Below are 20834 nucleotides of genomic sequence, written 5' to 3'. Positions count from 1 at the left end.
TATGAGCCCAGTGGATGGGATATGGCCGTTCCATCCTGTAGTGTTTGCTATGAGCCCAGCGGAGGGGATATGGCCGTTCCATGATGTAGTGTTTTGCTATGAGCCCAGCGGATGGGATATGGCCGTTCCATGATGTAGTGTTTGCTATGAGCCCAGCGGATGGGATATGGCCGTTCCATGATGTAGTGTTTTGCTATGAGCCCAGCGGATGGGATATGGCCGTTCCATCGTGTAGTGTTTGCTATGAGCCCAGCGGATGAGATATGGCCGTTCTATCCTGTAGTGTTTGCTATGAGCCCAGCGGATGGGATATGGCCGTTCCATCCTGTAGTGTTTGCTATGAGCCCAGCGGCTGGGATATGGCCGTTCCATCCTGTAGTGTTTGCTATGAGCCCAGTGGATGGGATATGGCCGTTCCATCCTGTAGTGTTTGCTATGAGCCCAGCGGATGGGATATGGCCGTTCCATCCTGTAGTGTTTGCTATGAGCCCAGCGGATGGGATATGGCCGTTCCATCCTGTAGTGTTTGCTATGAGCCCAGCGGAGGGGATATGGCCGTTCCATGATGTAGTGTTTTGCTATGAGCCCAGCGGATGGGATATGGCCGTTCCATGATGTAGTGTTTGCTATGAGCCCAGCGGATGGGATATGGCCGTTCCATGATGTAGTGTTTTGCTATGAGCCCAGCGGATGGGATATGGCCGTTCCATCGTGTAGTGTTTGCTATGAGCCCAGCGGATGAGATATGGCCGTTCTATCCTGTAGTGTTTGCTATGAGCCCAGCGGATGGGATATGGCCGTTCCATCCTGTAGTGTTTGCTATGAGCCCAGCGGATGGGATATGGCCTGTTCCATCCTGTAGTGTTTGCTATGAGCCCAGCGGATGGGATATGGCCGTTCCATCCTGTAGTGTTTGCTATGAGCCCAGCGGATGGGATATGGCCGTTCCATCCGGTAGTGTAGTGAGCCCAGCGGACGAGATATGGCCGTTCCATCCTGTAGTGTTTGCTATGAGCACAGCGGATGGGATATGGCCGTTCCATCCTGTAGTGTTTGCTATGAGCCCGGCGGATGGGATATGGCCGTTCCATCCTGTAGTGTTTGCTATGAGCCCAGTGGATGGGATATGGCCGTTCCATCCTGTAGTGTTTGCTATGAGCCCAGCGGATGGGATATGGCCGTTCCATCTTGTAGTGTTTGCTATGAGCCCAGCGGATGGGATATGGCCGTTCCATCTTGTAGTGTTTGCTATGAGCCCAGCGGATGGGATATGGCCGTTCTATCCTGTAGTGTTTGCTATGAGCCCAGCGGATGGGATATGGCCGTTCCATCCTGTAGTGTTTGCTATGAGCCTGGCGGATGGGATATGGCCGTTCCATCTTGTAGTGTTTGCTATGAGCCCAGCGGATGGGATATGGCCGTTCTATCCTGTAGTGTTTGCTATGAGCCCGGCGGATGGGATATGGCCGTTCCATCTTGTAGTGTTTGCTATGAGCCCAGCGGATGGGATATGGCCGTTCCATCCTGTAGTGTTTGCTATGAGCCCAGCGGATGGGATATGGCCTGTTCCATCCTGTAGTGTTTGCTATGAGCCCAGCGGAGGGGATATGGCCTGTTCCATCCTGTAGTGTTTGCTATGAGCCCAGCGGATGGGATATGGCCTGTTCCATCCTGTAGTGTTTGCTATGAGCCCAGCGGAGGGGATATGGCCTGTTCCATCCTGTAGTGTTTGCTATGAGCCCAGCGGATGGGATATGGCCGTTCCATCTTGTAGTGTTTGCTATGAGCCCAGCGGATGGGATATGGCCGTTCCATCCTGTAGTGTTTGCTATGAGCCCAGCGGATGAGATATGGCCGTTCCATCCTGTAGTGTTTACTATGAGCCCAGCGGATGGGATATGGCCGTTCCATCCTGTGGTGTTTGCTATGAGCCCGGCGGATGGGATATGGCCGTTCTATCCTGTGGTGTTTGCTATGAGCCCAGCGGATGGGATATGGCCGTTCCATCCTGTAGTGTTTGCTATGAGCCCAGCGGATGGGATATGGCCGTTCCATCCTGTGGTGTTTGCTATGAGCCCAGCGGATGGGATATGGCCGTTCCATCCTGTAGTGTTTGCTATGAGCCCAGCGGCTGGGATATGGCCGTTCCATCCTGTGGTGTTTGCTATGAGCCCAGCGGCTGGGATATGGCCGTTCCATCCTGTAGTGTTTGCTATGAGCCCAGCGGATGGGATATGGCCGTTCCATGATGTAGTGTTTGCTATGAGCCCAGCGGATGGGATATGGCCGTTCTATCCTGTAGTGTTTGCTATGAGCCCGGCGGATGGGATATGGCCGTTCCATCTTGTAGTGTTTGCTATGAGCCCAGCGGATGGGATATGGCCGTTCCATCCTGTGGTGTTTGCTATGAGCCCAGCGGATGGGATATGGCCGTTCCATCCTGTAGTTTTTGCTATGAGCCCAGCGGATGGGATATGGCCGTTCTATCCTGTAGTGTTTGCTATGAGCCCAGTGGATGGGATATGGCCGTTCCATCCTGTAGTTTTTGCTATGAGCCCAGTGGATGGGATATGGCCGTTCCATCCTGTGGTGTTTGCTATGAGCCCAGCGGATGAGATATGGCCGTTCCATCCTGTAGTGTTTGCTATGAGCCCAGCGGATGGGATATGGCCGTTCCATCCTGTAGTGTTTGCTATGAGCCCAGCGGATGAGATATGGCCGTTCCATCCTGTAGTGTTTGCTATGAGCCCAGCGGATGAGATATGGCCGTTCCATCCTGTAGTGTTTGCTATGAGCCCGGCGGATGGGATATGGCCGTTCTATCCTGTAGTGTTTGCTATGAGCCCAGTGGATGGGATATGGCCGTTCCATCCTGTAGTGTTTGCTATGAGCCCAGCGGATGAGATATGGCCGTTCCATCCTGTAGTGTTTGCTATGAGCCCAGCGGATGAGATATGGCCGTTCCATCCTGTAGTGTTTGCTATGAGCCCGGCGGATGGGATATGGCCGTTCTATCCTGTAGTGTTTGCTATGAGCCCAGTGGATGGGATATGGCCGTTCCATCCTGTAGTTTTTGCTATGAGTCCAGTGGATGGGATATGGCCGTTCCATCATCCTGTAGTGTTTGCTATGAGCCCAGCGGATGGGATATGGCCGTTCTATCCTGTAGTGTTTGCTATGAGCCCAGTGGATGGGATATGGCCGTTCCATCCTGTAGTGTTTGCTATGAGTCCAGTGGATGGGATATGGCCGTTCCATCATCCTGTAGTGTTTGCTATGAGCCCAGTGGATGGGATATGGCCGTTCCATGATGCTTTGTATTATAAGAAGTTTGGCTTCTACAGTCAGGATTCAGCTCGGCGCCGTCTTACTTTCACGCCTTCTGAATAAGAAATGAACATGTCTGGGTCTCGTTGCCCTTTATTATGAGCATCACCTAAGACAAGACTTGATTGTAGATATTTGTGAATAATGGGGTACTGATCACATGACCCTCGGAGGCCTCTCTGTCATGTGGGAGATAAAGGAAATTCTCACGGAGATGGCCAGTTAATGGAAGATAAAGACATTTATATTTAAGGCCACGGAGGAGCAGGGGATTAATTGCTATTCCATCTCTCCGTGCATATTGCCCTTCTCCATCCTCACATTTCTCATGCAAAATCCAGATCAAGGCTCTGATTATGACAAATTGTTTTCCTCAACACAGAAAGAGACCTTCTATGAGCAGTTGTTTTAGTTTTTTCCTTTTCGTTCCCTTGTGACATATGTGTAATTTTTTTTCTTCGTTTTGCGGTTTAATTGGAGAGGCGCACAAGTTTTCCGAATACAGATGGCACAGTAGACGCCTTCCAGTAGTGGAGACACCAGACTCGGAATTAGACTTTCCAGCTAAGGTGATAGTAATCCTAAAGCAACCGTAATATTTTATATTCTTTATGCTCAGGTGTATGACCTGTGAGGTCCCTATCTCCTGGTCTTGGTGGACCTTAGGTGACAAGTCTGGCTGGATGCAATATTGCCAAAAAATTCAATGACCAATGGCCACCATCCTTACTCCTAAATCTTAACTGTGTAGGAAAATCCAGAATAAGGAGTAACTAATAACAACCCCATTCCACAAAGATTAATTCTACTTTACAGCGACCATCCCTACTTTTTCAGAGACAGCCCTGGAGCTGGAGAGGGTTCAACGTAGAGCCACAAACATGATAAGGGGTATGGAGGGTCTCAGTTATGAGGAAAGATTAAAACAACTAGATTTATTTAGTCTGGAAAAGAGACGACTGTGTGGGGACATGACTAATGGTCCATACAAAAAATATGGTGGAAAGTTGTTTCAGATAAAATCAAATCAAAAGACGAGGGGCACTGTGTCTGTCTGGAGAAAACAAGGTTTAATCACCAGCTGGGGCAGGGCTTTTTTACTATGAGAACTGTCAATGTGTGGAATAGCCGAGCTCAGGCGCTGGTTACAGCAGGAACAGCAGAGAGCTTCAAGAAGGGTCTAGATGCCTTTTTACACCTAAATAACATTGATGGTTATGTTATATAGAATGGTTTCCCTTCCTTGGTTGAGATTGATGGACATGTGTCTTTTTTCAACCATATAAACTATGATACTATGATTTGGCAGTGTCCTTGTCTCTTTTGGACTCCTTTTTGCTTTATAACTTAGGTTATTTGATATTTTGATAATAAAAGCTGGGTTCCATTTGACTTCTCTATGAGCCTACACTTAGAGCTCTTAACATAGGAGGACCACAAGCAACCAGTGAAAATCGAGTTACTCTGAATTTACTGAGAGATGAGAGCTGATGACTGGGGCAGTGTGCATCGGGACCTATTGATCTTGGCTCTCAGCGATACGCTGGTATTTAGAATAACTTTATATTGCAAGTCCTTTCAAATAATAGAATCAAAAAAAGCTCCACTGTCACAATGTAACCAATTACTTACAGGAAATCTATCAAAATCCATCACTAAAGGGCACTTACTCTTGCTTATCTACTCATCTTCTTATATTTGTTATCCGTGGCCTCCTTCCTTGTAAAATCAAGTTTTAAAATTAGGCAAATGAACCAAAAGGGCTCTGGTAACGCCCACCAGAATCATTAGCATAATTTTGAGTAAAAATATTCGCTACCCACGCAACACCTATAGAAGACACCAGATGGCAGATTGATGGGTCACCCAAGGAGAAAGAACTGGACTAAAAATACTGAATACATAGAGTCCAGACATAGACACAATTCATGACTCGTATCACAGAATTTGTATATTTCTTGTTACCTTCTGTTTTTTTTCTTTCCAGGAAGAATTGGAAGCAGCGAAGCAGTTTTTATATTACGAAATGGGCTACAAGGCGCGGTCCGAGCAGCTCACCGATCGATCTGAAATTAATTTGTCACCTTCAGATATAGACAGGTAAGAGGGTCGGAATAAAACCCGGCAGCTCCCTATGTTACTTTTTCCCTTGTGTGCGCACATTGTGATTCCGTGGAGAATCGCTGCCAGACGTCTTCCGCTCAATGTATTTTGGATTAAATCAAAATCAATATACATTAGGAAATACGGCCGAGTAAAGAGCCGGAATCTATGGCTATGGAATACATATTTATCACCGTATCGCAACGTCTCCTATTCGTAACCGTGCAGAATCCTCCAGTGTAAGGATATATGTCTGAATCAATGTCTGTCGGCTGTCGTAAAGCTACATTGATCAGTCAATAAGGCATTTTACTGTTGTAATATAATCTATGGCTGCAGATCAATATATCTGTGTTTCTATCATTGCAGTGGTCATACAAACTGTTACCGTCAGTCCTATAGACTTCTACGCCGGTTAAAGGGGTCTTCCAGCTCACCGGGGGATCTTGTAAAGCTCCTTTACTATTTTGAAGCAATATAATGACTTCATCAGCCCCAGTACCCACAGCCATTACTTTTCAATGGTCGTCATCGTAAAAATATGTCCATGTCATGAAAAAAAATTGTCTCCACCAAGGCCTCCAGCTGCGCCATGGTACAGGGCATCACTTCAGCCAAATGTCTTTTTACCCTATAGCCAACGCACTTTGGGAATTTTTGAAGACTTGTGAATGAGTGTAATATATACTTAAAAGTGGTTGTTGGGAGCTGTAAAATGAATATGTCCTCAGTGTCGGTCAGTGATGGCCAACCTTTTGAGCTTGTTGTATCAGAATTTGTAGATAACGCCATCATTTTGTGATATTTGTAGCTCCTATAACAAAAAGTTCTTTCCTCCGATATTGCTGAGCAGGACTGTGGTGGGTGCACTGGCAGCAGGGTGACATTTTGGTTACTTCTTTTAGATATTGGCCGGGGTGAAGGGACAATACACACCTGAGCCGACTTCTATCGCCATGTAGTCACTGGAATGGACCTTGGTCCGGCCATCTGCCGCTGATAGGGAAACGGGACACAGTTCTAGTGTTCCCAGCTGTAGGTAATAGTCTGCAATAAATTTAGTGCACGTGTGAGCTTTGGCTCCACTGCCTTCACTAACAGAGGTAAGATGGCAGTGCAGCCAGAGGAGCAGCAGACATCGACCGCATTAGGAGGTGGGGCAACACTCCTGCCGAGAGAGCGATGGAAACAGCTGCTATCTTTCCTCCGCATGCTCTCGGCAGGAGTTGCTCCTCCTCCAGATGCTGTCAACTTGTGTCGGCAAAACATGTTGGAATAACACCTCAAGCATGTGTATCATAGGTGAGCCATTACTGGTATAAGTCATCAGCGATTGATCAGAGGAGGTCCGACTGCTAGGACCCCAATAGTCAGCATCATTCTCTTGGCATAGTCAAGAGACCTCCACCAATCAAACAGAACCTAGGAGGTAATTTCTTCACTCACATTATGGATCATAGAGGTCATGTGCCATCAGTGACTGCACCATTTTGGATGTTTTCTGTGCCCGAGGGTGGCTGTGGCCCTGCAAGCATTTACATAGTGATGTGACCAACCTATTCAACATGGATTGACCAAAGCCCATTTGAACTGCAGCTTATAGGATGGGTTTAAAAAGGTTCCCAACTCTTAGACGCCCATATGATCTGATATGGCCCACAAACGGGGATTGTCATCTTGGCAAAACTATGCCATCAGAATGACTTAATTTATACATAATTTATCATCTTTCTCTACAAGCTGATTGGATAGCACATTAAGCCACGGAGAACCTCAATGGGCTTTTAGAAGGAGGGGTTAAAGATGGATCCATTAATTAATATTGATTGGCAGCCATTTTGAATGTGATATAATAATAAAATCCTTAAAGATCCCAAAAGATGAGTGCGGGCGATATGAAAACAACCATTTTTATAGTGCAGGCCAAATATATTATACCATTCTACCATGATCTGTGCAAAACACTAGAAAATATTTTGTGACAAATGACATTTAAGAACAATTAAAGGCAATATTTGAGCAATGAAATGGTTAAAATAAATATTTTGAAGCCATAATTCTAGATCTGTTTTTTGGTCTATATGACGGGTTATAGGACGTTGGGTCATTTCATGAAAGTTTACTCCTCCCCTTTTATATCCAACAATATCCAGGTATAAAAAGAGGTTCCACAAATTTGATAAAGATAAGAAGGGATTCATCACTATTCTGGATGTCCAGCGCGTTTTGGAGGTAAGTGATGGATAAGGCGTAGGAGCTGTAGAACAATCACTGCCAAGTATTTATGGGGTCTTTAGGACCCCCATTGGTACTGACAATTAAAGAGAACTTGTTTGAGAGGGTGATTTTCAGTACCAACTTCTCCATGCTGCCTAGCAACTGCCCCGAGGCACGCGGTGCATGTGCACTGAGTGGGAGGAGAAGAGAGAGTATGTTGGAGGGGGTGGGAGGTCTTCTGGAGGAGCCACACTGATGGGCGGAGGCATCCAGAAGCAGGTGAATGTTAGGATTTGAAATGTCCACTCTCTCCCCAGGACTCAGCTGAGGAATCTGGCAGGGAGCCAGATAAAGTTTTTATATAATTTATTTCAACCATATATTGCACAAATATTTTAAAAACATGTATGGAATATACTGTGCTGTTTCTGTCCCCAGCTAAAAATGGCCGTCTGGTAACAGGTTCCTTTAAGCTCTAAAAGAACTGGAGAGCCAAGGTTCAGTTTAAAGGAAATCTGTCGTCTGGAAATGACTTTTTTCAGTAGTTCCAGAGTTAGAAAGCCCATGTGTGGCTCATCTGCCACCCCCAGCGCGTCCTTGCCAATTGTGAACACGGCGGCACAGACCTCGCAAGGGCAGTGGCTTCAGCCAGGGTTGCGGGCCAGATGGAGCTTCTGTGCATGCTCCCAGTCCCTGGCTTCTGCGCATGCTCCCGGTCCCTGGCCTCTGCGCATGCTCCCGGTCCCTGGCTTCTGCGCATGCTCCCGGTCCCTGGCTTCTGTGCATGCTCCCAGTCCCTGGCTTATGCACATGCTCCCGATCCCTGGCTTCTGCGCATGCTCCCGGTCCCTGGCTTCTGCGCATGCTCCCGGTCCCTGGCTTCTGCGCATGCTCCCGGTCCCGGGCCTCTGCGCATGCTCCCGGTCCCTGGCTTCTGCGCATGCTCCCAGTCCCTGGTTTCTGCGCATGCTCCCGGTCCCTGGCTTCTGCGCATGCTCCCGGTCCCTGGCCTCTGCGCATGCTCCCGGTCGCTGGCTTCTGCGCATGCTCCCGGTCCCTGGCTTCTGCGCATGCTCCCAGTCCCTGGCTTATGCACATGCTCCCGATCCCTGGCTTCTGCGCATGCTCCCGGTCCCTGGCTTTTGCGCATGCTCCCGGTCCCTGGCTTCTGCGCATGCTCCCGGTCCCTGGCTTCTGCGCATGCTCCCAGTCCCTGGTTTCTGCTCATGCTCCCGGTCCCTGGCTTCTGCGCATGCTCCTGGTCTCCTACTCTTGCACTGTGTGTGTTAATGCGGCGGCACAGACATGCAGGGGGCGGCATTGTAGAGTCTACTTGGGGTGTGTAGTAGCCCTATCCCCTGGAGCACAAAGCTGCTACTCCATACCCTAAGTAGTCTCTTCAGGTAATTTGCATAAAGACGCATTAAAGTTTATAACACAATGTGCAGCCATCTAAGAAATTATTAAAGATCCCCAGCGATGAGCCACACATGGGCTATCTCACTCTGGAACTAGCGAAAAAAGTAGTTTCCAGATGGTAGATTTGTTTTTAATAGGCCCACGTAGGACTATGTCCAGGACTATGGGTGCTGCCTGAACCCTACATTGATCTTCACCTCCACTGATCAGTGGAAGTCCATGAGAAGAGGATCTGCTAATGTTTTCTATGAAGACAAGAGTGATGCTAACATCGAGTAGAATGTAGACTTCAATGAAGTGTGTAACACAATGTAATAATATTCCTCTTTTTCCGGATCTCCATCTATTCTTCACTGTCCCTTCCTTCCTATGATAACATTTTGTCCTCCATCTTTGCTTCTTAGTGTTGTGTTGTTCATCTCACACTTCGTATGTAGTCCTGATCTTTCTTTGCTGTGACCTGCCCTACATCTTCTGTCCTCCGACTGCTTCGTTGGCCATCCATCTTCTCTCCATCATTCCTTCTGTAGTTCATCCCCCGCTCCTTAATCTGTAACCTCACCTGTTGCTCGTGTAATTACTCCACCCATCACATCTACATTTTTGTTTGCCCTCCTCCTCGGATTCCTGTAAATTGACTTTTTTTCATCCAGGATTTTCTCATCCAGTTGCCACTCGTGTTCCGTCTTGTTGTCCCCTTATTTATAGTGCAGCAACCAGCGTTCTTCTTATCTGGAATGACGTCCCTTCTAACCACGAGACCCTATAGAGAACAGAAGGTCCTTAGAAGACCCGCCTCTTCCATTCCGTATTTCGTTCTGTTACATTCTTCCATTATAACAAAAAGTGTAGAGAGGAGGCGGCGCTGCAGGTGTGAACTGGTCCTCAGAATCCTACTTCACATGAACACATTTAGATTCTGATGGACTGGACCGGCTTCTGTGCTGCTTAAAAATAAACTTTTTTTTAATAATGTTTTTAATAATGGTCCATTTACCTTTTCCAACAGAACATAAATGTTCAGATGGACCCCAAAAATCTACATGAAATCCTGAATGAAGTGGATTTAAATAAGAACGGGCAGGTGGAGCTGAATGAATTTTTACAGGTGAGAATTTTTTACACTTGTTCCAATTTATTTTTGTTTATTTTCTGCTTTTTATTCAATTAACAGAAGGGATCTTTGTTGTTTCTTGTATTTCTTGAATTCCCTCTCAACCCCAGTGAGAAAATTGTAAGTATTTCTTAGGGAAAATAATAATCTCTATTTATATAGCGCCATCAAATTCCGTAGCGCTTTACAAATCATAAAAAGTTTGTTTTCAATCTAATCTCCTAAGACTCTTTGGGGGTCATTTACGATCCAGCGGCGCGTTCTCCAACAACGGGTCTTCTGGTGATTCACTAAGGTCGTGTGCCCGATGTCCACCAGGTTTCGCTGCTGCGCTGAAGTCTGCCAAGGTCCGCCGGAGTTCACCAACCCATTCCTGGTGCATGTGAGTGATTCATTTTGCGACACAATAAACTTTTTAAATTCCGTGGTTTTTCTGAATCCTTCTGGTTTTCCGAGGGGCACGCCCCCGATTTCTGTTGCGTGAAAGCCGGTGTGATTGCACCAAAATCTGGTCGCGTGCGCCAAAGTCCCGGCGGAATTCGGCGCAAAATGGAAAAAGTCGGGAAACCCGACGAAAGTGCAGCCGCAGAGACCTTAGTAAATGAGCCCCTTTGAATTTATAAAATTGTGACTTTCAACATCCACCACTAGAGGGAGCTCGACCAAAGACAGATTTACGGAACTCACATTCAACTGTATAACAGGTGCTTAAGATAATAAGAAAATAATCCATACATATTCTTTCCCTTTTCTTTACCTGATGCTCAGGCAGAGGAGCGGCTCATTTTCGCTGCCCGGTGGCGTCTAGATGCAGCCGATCAATGACGGCTAAGATTTAGTACATTTGTTTATCACAACCCAAAATATTAACCCTCATGTGGATGTATGGTGATGACGTAGGACACCGAAGCTGACCTGATGGCAACCATCAACTCTGATCCTGGATTTTTTAATGCCCATCCCAGAGCTACCAAAAGGCGGGGCTTCCTCTCCCGGCACTTTGTGACTTAAATTAAGGCTCAGCCCAATTTTTTGGAATGTGACACGTGTCGTTTTCTATGGTTGTAACTTTTGAGCGGTTTTACCAAAGTCCTTTTGAGATGGTGGTTTTTTTCATGACGTGTTGTTCCTTTTGTTACTGGTTACTTTTGGTTGAAATGTTTTGCGTTTATTTACATAAAAAAATTGGCAACATTTTTAAAAATTGCCCATTTTGAAAACTCTAAATTATCTCCCTGCAGACCACTCCAAAGAGTCACTGACTTGTTGCTGTTCGTGTTTTTCTGTTATCACTTTTTATTGCGTTTTACGTGACACTCGGTAAAAATCCTGATTTCTGTTGATTCCTTTTACACAGAAATATCAGCGCTGAGAGACGCGCCTGAAAAGACATTTTTATTTTTAGCTTTTGTTTTGGTTTGGTTCTTATGTTCCAGTTTTTGTGTCACTTTTCTATCAACGTTTTGGGTCTTCCTGGAGAGCGACAGATTTGCGAGGAGCCGGCGGCCGCGCTCCGGATTGTAGAGTTTATTTTTGTAGAGTTTCTTTCTTCCGTGGGCAGGTATTTCAGCCGCCTGCCAAGGTTTTTTTTTTTCTTTCTTTCCTTGAGCCAAGGCGATGATGAATGCGGAACATGAGATAAATTAATGCTCGGGATTTTGGTCAATGTCAGCCCTTTCTTCCTGATGTCAAGTTAAACAAACAAGATCAAGGCAAAGGAAATGGTAATTGTCTCTCTGGAGATGAGCTGCAGATAAGAGCATTGTGGAATCTAAATGCAGAGAAATTTTCAGCAGCGGTGTCCGGCATCACAAAAAAAGAATAATTATTCCTTAATACATTTATCAGCGCTTCAATCAGATTAAATGCATATTCTATTAACCATTGACAACAATGAATTGTTCCTTAGAAATTATTCTGGAAACATTTTTATTCCCTCTTTGACAGGAAGGCCATACAGAGGATCGCTTGTACGTAGAATTGCTTTTATATCTTCCGGGAAAACTTGGCTGTCATCTTCAGCCCAATGTGGAGATTGTAATTGTGCAGAAGATAAAGTAGACAATAATTCATTTTCATGATTTTGGTGGAGGCCGCAGGGAATGGGTATTGAGCTGGAGAATTCCGATTACAAACACCCAGGTGGACGCTCGCAAGTCACCGCCGTTTAAGACTTTACTAATCTCCCACCTGAAATTGATAACTAGTTTCATGCATCATTCACAGCCGAGCCGGGCCGAGCCGCCATTCACGCTCCGACCAGAGAAACATTTTATTCCGCCAGCAAAACGCTCAGCGTTAGTCGGAAGAATAGTCAACTTTTTCCCCCAGCAGATAAAATGTGTCATGTTAATAACTGCAGCGGAGCGAAGCCATTTATCTTCTGTGTTGTAAATATTAACCCTGTTCCGGTGCAGAGTAGAATTCGCGAGTACCTGAACGCATCGCTTATGTGCTTGACTGGGGTTTAGGCGTCTGTTGTCATCATTTATCAAACTGGAGGAAGCACAAGGAAAGAAGAGATCTAGCGGGAAGAGCGGAGGCGTAACTTGGTCCCTCTGTAATATCTATGAGGGGCCCACCCTTGTTATGCTCAATTTATAACGTTGGTGTCTTCGTGGTGGTAAAGCGCCTACAGGAACCATTTCCAAGTATGATTTTACCACTCCCTCTACACCCCTGAAGCAGAACTTACTGTATCCAATATTCCACCCCCATCTTAGAGCTAAACCATGCAAGGTTAGACCAACCACCAGGCTTCACAATTTATTAAAGGCAACTTGTCACCTCAAAACCCCGTACTAATCCACTAACAGTCCCCTGTGTATGACCGGAAATTAGTTTGCACAGTTCCTGTGTGGCTTCTCTACGCTTGTGCTTCGGAGTTTTATTCACTCTGTTTTCTTTCCCCGATGCAGTCAGCTGGCGGGAGAGCTCTTGGATCCTAGTTGAGCACCCTTCATTTTGGCGCCAAGCCTCTTGTCCCTGCACGGCTAACGGGGGGCACCACATATGAGAGACTACTGGGTGGAGCAGATCTCACAGCCGGCACTGCACGCAGTACTAGCTCTCACTAGGGTGACGTGCTTGCACTGTGAACCTCTGGAGCAGCACAGGGACGAGCTTCATGGGGCCGAAATGAAAGGCGCCCCAATAACTAGTAGTTATCTATGGTTGGGGGCAGTTTGTTGGACGGATTTTAGCAGCCCCAGAGTCCGGGAGGAGACATGGGAGCTTGACTGGGATCCAAAAGCTTTCCCACATCCTTGACTGCATCGGGGAAAGAAAACAGGATGAATAAAACTACAGTTTTTGGGCCGGAGCCCAAGCACAGAGAAGCCACACAGGAACCATGCGCACACTAGGGTTTAGTTTGGGGTTTCGAGGGGACAGGTTCACTTTAAAGTGTCTAATGCTGCTGGAGGCATCTGGCTTAGGACTGTCTTGTCTTCCTTTTTTAATGTTTTTTCTTATGCATGCATAACGCAGGCAGCGTCCCCTGTTACTAGAACAAGTCCCTTTTCATTTACTAAAAATTTCTGCAGCAAAAAAGATGTTGTGTTATGTACAAAGTTCCATCATTATTGGTTCCGTAAGAATAGAAGCCCCACGTTTCGGCTTTGCTGCCTTTCTGGATGTTTGTGCTTCTTATTTGTATGGAATCAATAAAGTTGGTTTTTGTACATATCTGTCTTTTTGTGCCGCTGCCACCATCAACTTTTGGATAAAATACAAGACCGCACGGCACGGATCAATTCCGGTCCGAAAAAATCCTTGATGACCGTTCTGTATTGTTTGGGATTGAGGTCTCTGTGGCATCTACCACCTTAATATGTTTCATGGCTATAACTATATTTAGGGGGGAGCCCGGGACTTGTGCCTTTTGAGTTAATATTTAAGTGTCTTAAGGCCTTGATAAATGCGGTTCAGTCTTTGGTTGTGAAATCCTTCTTACCCCTTTATAAAGTACAGACTGGACTGATGGACATCATGATATTTGGGTTTCAAATGATTTGAACCCGTTTTCTTTGCAATGTTTTTTGACTTCTTCACATTGAGTAATAACATTTGCATATTTTTTTGTCTTGATTCACTGATTTTTCACTTGTGCATGAAGCATTTTAGACACTTTTATGACTACGACTACAACATGGGACATGGTCTCAGCTTAAACTAAACCAACTAATAGGAGATGCAAAGTAAAATTAGAAAGTCTTAGGATACATCATATTTATCAACCAGCTGCTTCCCCCAAACGGAAGCAAGTCCTGGAGCGCATGCACCACATTTACTTCTATGCTGCCACATGCGAGTGCGAGTCCCCAACTTTAGTCAGTAGTTCAGCTCAACCCCCAGTGATCCCCATGTGCTCCAGGACTTACATTCTGCAGCTTTCATTTTGGGGAGAATCTTTGCACCTCAATGATGTCACAGGGAGGAAAGATCCCCAATTGGTGGCACACATGTGATTTAAATGCCACCAATGACTTTTCTTGCGGCATTTAATGGGCCAGCGCCCGCTATCGATGTCAGTACCAATAGTGTTACTGAAGGGGGGAACAGAGTCTTCCGGTTGGCGTTCGGCTGAACTTTCTTGGGTCCTTTTGTCACTATTTAGGGCATTTGCTAAATCTGCCCCATAATGTAAAGCTTACAAGTAAGGGAAAGGTTGGAAGGACACATTGGGGGTCATTTACTAAGGGCCCGATTTGCGCTTTCCCGACGTGTTACCCGAATATTTCCGATTTGTGCCGATTTCCTCTGAATTGCCCCGGGATTTTGGCGCATCGCGCATGCACGCGACGGAAATCGGGGGGGGGGGGGGCGTGGCCGAACGAAAACCCGACGGATTCGGAAAAACCACTGCACTAAAAGTGTTGCGGGGCTCGCGCTTACCTTCACTAGGAATAGGCCGGTGCATTCCGGGGAACTTCCGCGGAGCAGCGACACCTGGTGGAAGTTGGAGGAACTGCCTTAATAAATCCCGGCCGGACCCGAATCCACCGCAGAGAACGCGGCGCTGGATCGCGAACGGACCGGGTAAGTAAATCTGCCCCATTGTATGGTCATAGATAACTACTGTATTGTGGGAGTCTCACTGGTAGCTGATACTAGAGCCCCATGTCCTGTGTTTCTCAACCAAAATTGGCATAAAACATAATTTTAAAAGTTTTTTATACTAAAAAAGCATAAAAGGGGCTTAAAGTTCTCCAACAGTTGTGTAGTTGAGTATTTGGCCAACAGCTGTTCTTCCCAATATTGGCCAATAAGTTGATAATTTTTGTATATTGACACCTACAGGACTAACCTTTTTTTGTTGTTTGTTGTTGTTAAAGCTCATGAGCGCCATCCAAAAAGGTTTTGTATCTGGAAGCCGCTTGGCCATCCTAATGAAAAGCGCAGAGGAGAACCTGGATCAGAGAGAAGCCATTCCGGTGGACCGCAGCGGGGGTGGCGTGTGAGTCGTAAGGACACGGACGCACGTGGCTGCTTCTCTGTGCTGACGACATTCCAAGGCTTCTCTGGCTTATTTGCTGCATTTTGGCGCTCGGCGTGAACTTGATGTTGAAGATTTTTCTATGCATGTTGGGTTTTTTTTTTTCATTTTTTTTATGTTTTCTTTGGCTTAAAATTTTTTTGCCGGATTTTATGCATCAAACATCCCTGTAAGTATTCTGAAAAGTGCGTGGCTCCGCGTCCTCGTAGGACGCAATGTTGGCTGTCGAACCATTCATTGAGAAGCTTCGCTTGTATTACTGATTACTGTAACTCATTTTGTTTGGTGGATGTTTTGTTTTTAAAGGGAAATGTAATGTATTCTAATCAATCGATATATTCAGGATTAATTTATGTAAAAATGACACATTTTATATGCTTATGCCCAAGGAAGTGATGCAAGGCTCCAAAATCATGTAAAGCACCAGAGTCTCTGCCATGATTGAGCTCGCGATGAGTAATTTTATAAAAAGTAATAGTTAGGATCATATTTATACCAGAAACACATCCAGGATTATTTTTTATGTTTTTCTTAATCGCTTTTGAGTAACTTATTATAATTAGCTGTGAGATAACAATCCAGTTACATTTCTCAGTGTCTATGGAGTCACGTGACTACAATGTAACTTTTGCCAACCGGCTCCGTAGTTGCCACATGACTTGTGCGTTATACCGGGATGCAGCCATTTTGGAGGCCACATGTTTTACTTTGCTTTATGCACCGATCCCCAGTTTTATGACTGATTTCAGATAAAATAATAAATTTATTAATAGGCCAATTGTGTGGCCAGATCACGGCCCCTATAGAGGCCTATTACAACCGGTCATGGATGAAGCACAAAGTATCTCAACACACTGTGACCGAGACCGTGACTGAGCCGGGCAGCTGCACTGCAAAGCGTCCTATGGAGAGGGGAGGGGTGACCAGCACTCTCCTCCCCCTTTTTTTATAGTTGGGGAGGGGGGGACCAGCCCGGATAAAGCCCCCGGTCGTGTGAGAGGATCTGAAGTGCCCATGGTCACAACCGTGAAAAACTGCCGTTTTCTGTCCGTTTTTTTTTTATAACCAACAGGATGCGGCCCCTCCAAATGGAATATTTTGTAAGAGATCAAAGCACAAGTGATCACACACGCCTGATTATAACTACTTATCCTGGTGCCATTATAAAGTAGGCCATGCCCTACATGCCGTTCTTCATGGATCCCTCATAGACTGTGGAAGACGGGCGTCAAACAGACGCAAACCGTTCTAAAAAACATTTACTTAAATCTTAGAGGCGGAGAACCATCTGGTTCCCGAGCGTCCGGCCTTAATCTTATGTGTGTGAGAAATGGATGAACCCGTCTCTTTGTATATTTTATATTCTGAAAACTTTTAACGTTAGACGCACAATGAAGGCGACCAGCGAGATCCGTGACCTGGTGGAGGATTTACACGTATAGAGCAACTCGTACATGTAAGATTCCAGGGATCTACCAGGTGTGTTTTATAGGCATTTTATAAGCCCAGGAACGTCAAACTGGAGAAATTCTGGATTTTTAGAGAAAATTCTATTTTAATGCTTATTGGTGCAACAGGGATTGGGAAGTTTGCCTTATTTCTATGCAAGGTGTCAATAATTCTGTAGATGGAAAGTGCAGAGAGGTAAAAATTCAAGTGCTTTAGCATGAATGGTCCCGCCCCTTGTGCACCAGCATAAATGGTCCCGCCCCTTGTGCACCAGCATTAGTGGTCGTGCTCCTTGCGTGGCAGCATCAGTGGTCCTGGAGCACCAGTGTTTATTGTCCCGTCCCTGGTAAATATAACTGGACCCGGGCCTGGTGCACCAGCGTAAATGGTCCCGCCCCTTGTGCACCAGCATAAATGGTCCCGCCCCTTGTGCACCAGCATAAATGGTCCCGCCCCTTGTGCACCAGCATTAGTGGTCGTGCTCCTTGGGTGCCAGCATCAGTGGTCCCTGTCCGGGAGCACCAGCGTTTATTGTCCCGTCCCTGGAAACATAACTGGACCCGGGCCTGGTGAACTTTGCATAACAGAATGGATCAGATAAGTTCAGGACACACAACCTTTCTTGATCAAATAAATATTCAGTAGTAATAAACTCATTGAAATGTATAAATTTAATATTTAGCGGATTTATAAGCCTCGAAAAAAGTAAGAAGAAATGTTTTCCCTGCGCCTCTTACATCCTGTTCTGCAGATCATCTCGACAAATCATTCTGAGCCGTAATGCGAGGCACAAACCATTGACAGCAGGGGATCTGGTGCACTCGGTTAAAGCTGAGCTGCAATACCAGAAGCGACCACAAAGAAGAGTGGCGCTGGCGCCGCTACCATATGTGCCATATGTCCTGTATGATCCTGTGCGGTCCTGTATGGTCCTGTATGGTCCTGTATGGGTCCTATATGGATCCTGTATGGTCCTGTATGATCCTGTGCGGTCCTGTATGGTCCTGTATGGATCCTGTATGGTCCTGTATGGGTCCTATATGGATCCTGTATGGTCCTGTATGATCCTGTGCGGGCCTGTATGATCCTGTGCGGTCCTGTATGGATCCTGTGCGGTCCTGTATGATCATGTACGGTCCTGTATGGATCCTGTGCGGTCCTGTATGGTCCTGTACGGTCCTGTATGGTGGCGGTTTTGCTTCCGATGAGCCGGTTGCAGAAGTCAATGTTGTGTAGTCGTCTGCTGTGTTTAGAATCCATCTACATTAGACAGGTGTGAATGGGGTATTAGATTGAATTGCTGCTGAATTACCATGACTGTAGGTGCGGAGGATCCTAAATCCTGGACGGTTTGTACTTTTTACAACCGATTTTTGCAAAAACATTCGGGAACTGCTGCGAATTTCCTATTGCACTTACATGAAATATTCTGGATAGGCTTGTGGGAGGTGCGAGTACACTGGGGCCTTCTCATGTCAGTGTCTGATCTCTGATATTGTGTGTCGTGCACTGGATCTTTTTTATCTGGCATTTTTTATTATATTCAATAGTTTTTTTTTATTTTGTTGCCTTATTTTGTGGTTTTGTGGTGGGCATTCATAGATTACACTCCTTTGTGCTCTGTATTTAAGAGGTTAATAAAACAAGCATTTTGTGGACTGGATCAATATTTAAAGTGTATTTTATAACTTGTCTTTTGAAAAGTAATTAAACTGCTCCGAAGCCCCTCAATGGACATAGAAATAATTTCCAAAAATTAAACAAATCCCACCACAAGGCGGAGCTTACTGCAGTGTCTACACCATTCAGTGCCTAGATGTCTGCAGTAGCCCCCTCTAGTGGTGGAGCCCGGTAACCTGAATGCTTTCATTTGCCGTTATGTATATGATGGAATGTGGAGCCCTCGTAGGTAAGTTTAAGGATTGTTCTGTAATGATTAAACAGGAGACGGGGCACACATTCAATAATCATCACTTATTATTCAACAAAAAACAATTTTTTTGTATAAATGTTTATTATTTTCAACTTATAGGAAAACAAGGCACAAATAAAGTTTCATTATAAATAATACAAATAATAATTATACAAATTCTACATCATTCTGGGACTTTGGGGACCTTTCTCTGGGAGGAGGTTAGGGAGGGGTCCGGGGGAGGAAGGGGGGGGGGCATGAGGAAAGGTTATGGTAAAGGTACCAAAAGCATCTGAAGCCTTGGGATCCAACCTTAAAGCTTCTAGAGTTCTAGCTCTTATTCCACATTCACGCAAAAGGACAAGTGAGTCTACGAAACCTTTTGCTCTCATCTCTCCCCGAATCCTGATAAAATCCCTTGAATTCTAAAATCTCTGCTTCGTAGATGAAAGCTCCCTGCAGATTATATGAAATATTGGTGGCGTAGTGGGTCGTCATGGGCCTCGAGCCTTGTGCCTGCTCATCCGCTAAATTCTCCAACTGTTCAGCCTGAACGGTCGCCGTTACTAGAGCAATTCTATTGGTGAATCCGGCATGGGGGGCGGGGCTCCGTATAATATATGTCCTCCAATGGCCTTATATTTTTATACATTTTTTGAAAGCTGAAGTTCACTGTAATGACTGTGGAAAACGATATGCAAATCAGCTCTGCTCCAGAAGTAAAGGAAATGATGTCACATCAACCAAATGGAACATCCCTCCAAAAGGAAGGGACCCCCCCCCCCCATCTTTATTAATAACACAAATGTTTCCCAGCTCTGTAATAATGAGGGGCCAGTACCCCAGAACAGTCTGCACCGGGGTCTCTGCTTAATATGAAAAAACCGTTCTTCTGTTTGGAGAAAATGTAATATTAATAAATATTGTTCAGTCCACAAAATGGCAACAATTTTGGTCAATAAACTGGGAACATAAAGATCCATGTGGATATTCGGTTTAGAGGGGATTCCCTACAATGTCATTTACATAATTTCTCTGGAATTCTATATTTTATGTATTTCTTTTCAATTTCAATCAAATGTCCTAATTTATTAACTCTGATATGGAAAATACTTGTAAGACATTTCCCCCCTGTACGTGCGGCTCTGAATGCGCCTTTCCTGACGTGAATTAGCATGAATCAATAAACGTATTGAACAGCTTTCTGTCCTCTTGTAATATTCTTTACATGTTGTGACTGGCACATGTCAGAAAATGGAAAATAATTGATTTCAATGTAACGGTGCCCCTAGTGGGCACAGCAGGGAATAGCCGAATCCTGTCTCTTGGCTGCCGATCGATGAACTTTTGAGAAAGGGCATTTTGGGTTTGGGAATAATTTCCACATCGCTGCTTGAATAAACCTTCTTGTGACTTATATTTTTAGGAACAAATAAAATCCGCCCCCCCCCCCCCCCCCATCCCACCTTCCCGACGGATACAGTTTTGTGTTATGGGCCTATTCTCTTCTGTTCATCTACCAAGTGATGTAACGAGTTGTAATTAAGTTCCCCGGAGCGACCTATACGTGGAGGAATTCTCCGTATGTATCCGCCATGGTCACATTTACATTATACAATTAGCTCATTTTCGGCTCATTCTCATGCGCACAGAGTCAGGAAGCTGTAAATCTACAATTTATTGGAGTGACAGGGAAATATATTTCATTTTCCCCATGAATCATTTGCAATCCTTATTGCAGAAAAATGAGAAAATGATGGTACACCATGTTTTCATAAATTATTTCCTTTCCTTTA

The 20834-nt window shown here is 45.4% G+C and overlaps 1 protein-coding gene across 4 annotated transcripts in view; it reads left to right on the top strand.

Moving 5' to 3' along the window:
- Window positions 1-20834, top strand: part of GPD2 (glycerol-3-phosphate dehydrogenase 2) — a 153195-nt gene that overhangs the window by 94513 nt on the left and 37848 nt on the right. For 3 of the 4 annotated variants that reach the window (XR_011849494.1, XM_072122478.1, XM_072122476.1), the window contains 4 exons: window positions 5315-5427; window positions 7584-7662; window positions 10076-10174; window positions 15517-15638. Coding sequence is in view for 3 of the 4 variants with exons in the window: in XM_072122478.1 (XP_071978579.1) it covers window positions 5315-5427; window positions 7584-7662; window positions 10076-10174; window positions 15517-15638 (413 nt within the window). In the remaining variant the exon portion in view is untranslated. Of the gene's footprint in view, window positions 1-5314; window positions 5428-7583; window positions 7663-10075; window positions 10175-15516; window positions 20240-20834 lie in introns of those variants that run through there. The other variant, XM_072122479.1, reaches the window with a different exon arrangement.

This window comes from Engystomops pustulosus, chromosome 8 (assembly GCF_040894005.1).
Source record: "Engystomops pustulosus chromosome 8, aEngPut4.maternal, whole genome shotgun sequence".
Taxonomy (NCBI): domain Eukaryota; kingdom Metazoa; phylum Chordata; class Amphibia; order Anura; family Leptodactylidae; genus Engystomops; species Engystomops pustulosus.
The sequence above is the reverse complement of the archived record's forward strand: the minus strand, read 5'-3'. Positions and strand labels throughout refer to the sequence as shown.